Raw genomic sequence first — 5,995 nt, forward strand, 5'->3', positions numbered from 1 at the left:
CCTAAGTGACATAAGACATGACTAAGTCCTGTGACTTTTTGTGTCGTTTATTGTATTTTATGTGTCTGTGCATGAAGTGATCTGTAGTCTCCATGGTATATTACAGTGATTTTCAGCTACTAAATAATGAGTTTTTCTGTAAGGGTTGAGTCGTGAACTTCAGAGCTGCTTCAGAGCTGGGTTTTGGTCTCACCACAGGTATAGTGGACAGTTCAGGCCTGCGTTTGTACTACAGCCCCAGCCTGAGGCGCTATGATGCTGGGGTCATCGAGACAGGAGTGTGGGTCAGTCTCTACCACATGCTGCCCCCAGGCATGCAGGATTATATTACAGAAGGACACTGCACACAGGAGTGTCTCCAAGAGGTGGGACCGCAAAAAATAAATAAATAAATAATACCCAGGAATTATTGTGGTTACACTCCATTTACACTTTATACGTTCATATTTGAGACCTACACTACTACTGAAACATTTGAAATCACTATGAAAGAAATCAATACTCAGGATGCATTAAATTACAGTAAAGACTTATATTATTACAAATGGCTATTTATGTAAATAAACACTGTTCTAAAATACTTTTATGCTCACCAAGGCTGTGTTGATTTGATCAAAATAGATTAAAAATAGTATTATTGTTTAATATTATTACAATTTAAAATAATAAAACATTTTAATATATTTATAATGTAATTTATTCCTATGATGGCAAAGCTGAATTTTCATCAGCCATTTCTCCAGTTTTCAGTGTCACGTGATTTTTTTCAGAAATTATTCTAATATGCTGATTTGCTGCTGAAGTAACATTTCTTCTTATTTGAAATAGAAATATTTTGTGTCATTATAAGTATAATTACTGTCACTTTTGATCAATTTAATGCATACTTGCTGAATAAAAGTATTAATTTCTTTTTTTTTTTTTTATTCCAAATGGTAGTGAAGAAAACTTGAAATATTACAATAGTTATTTCAACAATTTTTTACCAATCAAATCAAATTAAAACTATTAAGTTTCTTCAAAAAGATAAAAATGTCTTAGTAATTCCTAACTTTTGAATGCTAGTGCAAGTTTCTCAAAACCCAGACCCAGAAAAAAATAAGAGTATAACATGTGTCTCTTTTCCTGTAAGTCATTAGACAGCGAGATGCCCAGTGGAATTCATGTGTTTGCAGTTCTGCTCCATGCTCACCTGGCAGGACGGGCTATCAGAGCCAGACATTTCCGCCAGCAGGTCGAGCTCCAGCCACTAGCCTCAGATGATCAGTTTGATTTCAACTTCCAGGAGTTCCAGCCACTCAGCCAGGAGAGGATCATCCTGCCTGTCAGTCAGAGTCCATTTCAGTTTCATAATCTTCATTGCTCCATCTGAGGGTGAAATTGATGTTGCATTAATCATCAGATACAGTGAACCTCACAGTTTACGTTACTGATTTATGGAAAACCTAGAAATAGCAGGGAATTTCAAAATGGTGAATTCTAGGCCTGGAAAAGTCATGGAAAAATCAAATGGGCAAAAGGTGTGGCTGTCTGAGGGACATAAGTACAGTCTGTTCAATATATCGTAGTGGTGTGTACCTGGGTGTCAATAGTGGTTAATAACAATAAAATCTGTTCCCACAAATTTCCAGGCAATATAAGAACTCCAGAAATCATGGGTTATTAAATTTAGACATTTAGATATAAAGGCGCAATATAGCGAACAAACTGTGCTTTTATCCCTCGCAGTCTCATTTGGGTCAAATTAAATATGCCGTTTACTCTGACTAAAGTCTTTAGATTGTTTTCAGGGCTCTGAGTTTATAGCTGAGGGATTGGTAGTGTTTTAGCAGTAAAGAATAGAGCAATTATGCTCCAGTGTCTCAGCCATATCCAGGCACTTTGTATTACCTAAGAGTGGTGTAATAAATTCAACATGTAAAGAGCACACACTGTGCATCTGCAGGACTGGTGTCTGTTTAAAAGGGCCCACAGGCGAGAGGTGACTCATGTGTGAGTTGTGACTTGTTATCCTGTCCTGTTCTGTGATAACGATCAGTGAGGTTTTAACAGTTTATTCTCAAATGAGTTTCAATGGCCTATCTGTTTGGCAAGCACCCAACAGTGAGCATAATAGATAAGCAAATGGTTTTTGTAATTCACTTTTAATATCTGTGTGTTAACTGACATGTTTTTCTGTCACTAGGGAGATTCTCTAATCACTGAATGTAGATACAACACTAAAGGCAGAATGAACATGACCTGGGTAAGATTAAGGCTTGTAAAGCCTTGTTTGCTTTTACTAACAACAATTATACAGATTCGTGTCATATTGTTTGGCTAGGTTTTCTTGTGAATTATACCAATTATAGAGTTATTCATGATAGAAATCCTGGTTAACAGCAAGCTTAGTCAAGCATAATAGAGCTGTTAGTGTTCAGTCATGATGTCCGATTTGTAGGCCATTCTAGGGGCTAATTTAACAAGTTTCCTTTGAGAATTTATAAAATGATTTTAAAATAGCACTTTTTTTTTTATTTTCTCATTTTGTTTATCAACTTAGTTCACCCAAAAATGAAAAATCTGTCTTTATTTGCTCACCCTTAATGTCGTTCCAAACCTGAATGACTGACTTACTTTCTTCTGTTGAACATAAATAATATCTTAATATCACAGAAGAAAGACATACAGCTTTGGAACAACAATTCAAGACAAAATGTTCATTTCATAATTACAAATTAGCTCAAATATGAATTGTTAACCTGTTAAAAATTAAGAAACCAACTGCACAAGAATGCAAATTCTTTACAAACTGAACAGCTGAACAGAAACATGCCATTGAATGGGGTCTGTGAAAGACTGCATGCTCTTGGCTAAATAATGTGCCTGCAAACAGCTGCAGGTCTGTGGAGATGGATCCAGCTGCAGTGAGCTGCACATTTCTGATAGGCTGAGCTGAGCTGCTTTTTCTCTGTAGACAGTCCACAATCTATAAACATCATGGCCAAATCACTGGTGTTTTGGATTCGTATTAGAGAGATCAAGATATATTTGCTGCTCTGTGCATGTCAGTTCAGTTTGCTCAGTACTGTGCAGTGTGCATAATTTGACACAGGCCTCTGGCTATAACAGTGCTTCAGATGCATTATGTTGGTGTAGTATTTCAAGGTCTTGACCCTAGTAATGTGGAATTTTTTTTTTTTTCTACAGGGAGGTCTTAGTACTCGGGATGAGATGTGTTTGTCATATCTGCTGTACTACCCCAGGGTTAACCTAGCCAGGTGTGAAAGTTTACCAGAAATCACCGGCCAGCTTAAATTCATTGGGGTCAAGGAGATCCAGGAGCCTGTTATGTAAGTCTGAGAAACCACTTCAGTGAAGAGGGTCTTTGTTAGTGGCAAATACACATATTAACCTCAAAGTGATGAATAAGTAGATGTTGCTGTAGTATGACTTCATTGTTTTATCTCAGTATTAATTATTATAATCCCTTTTATACCCAATTTTATATTATGTATGTGTTAAAGGTACTGTAAGTGATTTCATGCAACATCAGTCCAAAAATATACCAATTACCTGACAGATATGATTGTGTTAATGGGATAGTTCACCCAAAAATGAAAATTCTTTAATTAATTACTCACCCTAATATTGTTCCAATCCCCTAAGACTTTCGTTCATCTTCAGAACACAATTGAATATATTTTAAATGAAATTTGAGAGCGTTCTTTCCTTGACAGCCTAATCAACTTTCACTTCGAAGGCCCAGAAATGTAGTAAAAACATAATGGAAGTAGTCGATATTACTCCAATGGTTCAACTGTAATTTTCTGAAGCGACGGGAATGCTTTTGTGCCTTGGAGAGTTAAGAAAATAATGTTGAATATAGTCTTTTTTTCTTCTTGGAGTACCACTGGAGTAACATCGACTACTTCCATAATGTTTTTACAACCTTTCTGGGCCTTCGAAGTGAAACTTGCTTTGGCTGTAAATGGAGGGATAGAAACCTCTCGAATTTCATTTAAAATATCTTCAATTGTGTTCTGAGGATGAACAAAAGTCTTAGGGGATTGGAACAACTTGAGGGTGCGTAATTAATGACAGAATGTTCATTTTTGGGTGAACTAACCCTTTAAGCATCCATATCAGGGGCGGACTGGGACAAAATTTCAGGCTGGGAAATCTCACACTCATCCAGGCCATCCTATACACCCACAACAAATTCTGAAACAAGGACAACCTTTTTTTTTTTTGTATGGCCATCACATAAAAAAACATTATGCAAAATAATTAAGTTATCTCCTGAACTGCATTCACTTCCATTTTCCTTTTCAGTCTCTTAATTTCTTCGGATATTTTCTAAATGACCTAAATGTCAAAATTATTACAATAACAATTACATAATTACAATATATTCATGGTAAAATTCTAATACTGAACATGTTATTGCATTATAATGAGTCATATTTTTCCCTTATGAAAATTAACCATTGTTAATTTTTGTAAGGATTGTGTTGTTGTCTGCCACTTGGAAATTTTTTTCCACAAGGTGGCAACACTGGCCCGAGCCATTATTTCACAGAAACAGTGGTGACAGAACAAGAACAGCAAACTAAAGACAGCAAAAACAATAGACACACACGTTGACGAGTGCTTGTTTGAGGGAATTAGACCAAAATCTTTCTAGTGTGCATGTGTTAAGCTATTTTCTGTAAATGTTAGAGACTTCAGAATCATTAAAAAAAAAAAAACTAGAAGAATAACAAAGTTTAGTAAACAGTTTGTTTGATTATGGTAATAAATTTAAACAATATAACAAATACAGTTTGCAGTATCAAGCAGCATAATGGACTGTTTTTGTGCATTTTCTGTTCCGCTCTTAGATTAAGGTGGATACCCCAGGCTTTAGTCTGGTTTAAGTTCCAGAACAGATAACATCACTTACAGCTCCTTTTAAATGAAATTTGAAACGACAAAAGGAGGTACAGTAATAATCAGAATATACAGTGCCTTGCGAAAGTATTCATACCCCTTCATTTTTTTCACATTTTGTTAAGTTGCTGCTTTATGCTAAACTGCTTTAAATTACTTTTTTCCCACATCAATCTACACTCCATACACCATAATTGTAAAGCAAAAAAACAGGTTTTTAATATCTTTTGCAAATTTATTAAAAATAAAAAAATTATTCCATTGCAGATGTCTGGGACAGTTGAAATTTAGCTCAGGAGCATTCATATTGCTTGTAGATGTTACTACACTTTGAGTGAAGTTAATCTGTGGCAAATTCAATTAAATGGGTATGATTTGGAAAGGCACACACATTTTAATAAAAGGTCTAACAGCTGATAATGCATAGCAGAGTAAAAACCAAGCCCTGAGGTCAAAAGATCTGCCTGTAGAGCTCAGAACCCGGTTTGTGTCAAGCCACACATCTGGGGAAGAATTCAGAAAAAAAATTCTGCTTCATTGAAGGGTCACAGAAGCATGTAGTCTCCGTTACCCATAATGGAAGAAGTTTGAAACAACCAGGACTCTTCCTAGAGCTGGCCTCCTGGCCAAACTGAGCAACTGATGGAGAAGGGCTTTAGTTAAAGTGGTGACCAAATACCTGATGGTCACTCTAGTTGAGCTCCATGATCATATGTGGAGATAGGAGAAATCTACAGAAGGACAAACATCACTGCAACACTCCACCGATCTGGGCTTTATGCCGGTGTGGCCAGACTCAATCCTCTCCTCAGTGAAGACACATGAAAACACACTTGGATTTTGCATAAAAACACCTAAAGGACTCTCAGACTCTGAGAAACAAGAGTCTCTGGTCTGATGAACCTCAATTCCAGGCATCATGTTTGATGGAAACCAGCTCTGCTAATCATCTGCAGAGTACCATCCCAAAAGTAAAGTGTGCTGGTAGCAGCCTCATGCTGAGGGGCTGTTTTTCAGCAGCAGGGACTGAGGGACTCGTTAGAGTAGAAGAAACGCTCAGTGCAGCAAAATATAGAGATAGCCT

General features: G+C 36.6%; 1 protein-coding gene across 1 annotated transcript in view; it reads left to right on the forward strand.

Moving 5' to 3' along the window:
- The window catches only part of LOC107737327 (DBH-like monooxygenase protein 1 homolog), a 34,238-nt gene that overhangs the window by 23,419 nt on the left and 4,824 nt on the right, over positions 1 to 5,995 (forward strand). The window contains exons 9-12 of the mRNA XM_016548802.1: positions 199 to 365; positions 1,133 to 1,324; positions 2,186 to 2,245; positions 3,190 to 3,332. Coding sequence (XP_016404288.1) covers positions 199 to 365; positions 1,133 to 1,324; positions 2,186 to 2,245; positions 3,190 to 3,332 — 562 coding nt within the window. The remainder of the gene's footprint in view (positions 1 to 198; positions 366 to 1,132; positions 1,325 to 2,185; positions 2,246 to 3,189; positions 3,333 to 5,995) is intronic.

This window comes from Sinocyclocheilus rhinocerous, unplaced genomic scaffold (genome assembly GCF_001515625.1).
Source record: "Sinocyclocheilus rhinocerous isolate Xijiao unplaced genomic scaffold, SAMN03320098_v1.1 scaffold1606, whole genome shotgun sequence".
In the NCBI taxonomy this organism is placed as follows: domain Eukaryota; kingdom Metazoa; phylum Chordata; class Actinopteri; order Cypriniformes; family Cyprinidae; genus Sinocyclocheilus; species Sinocyclocheilus rhinocerous.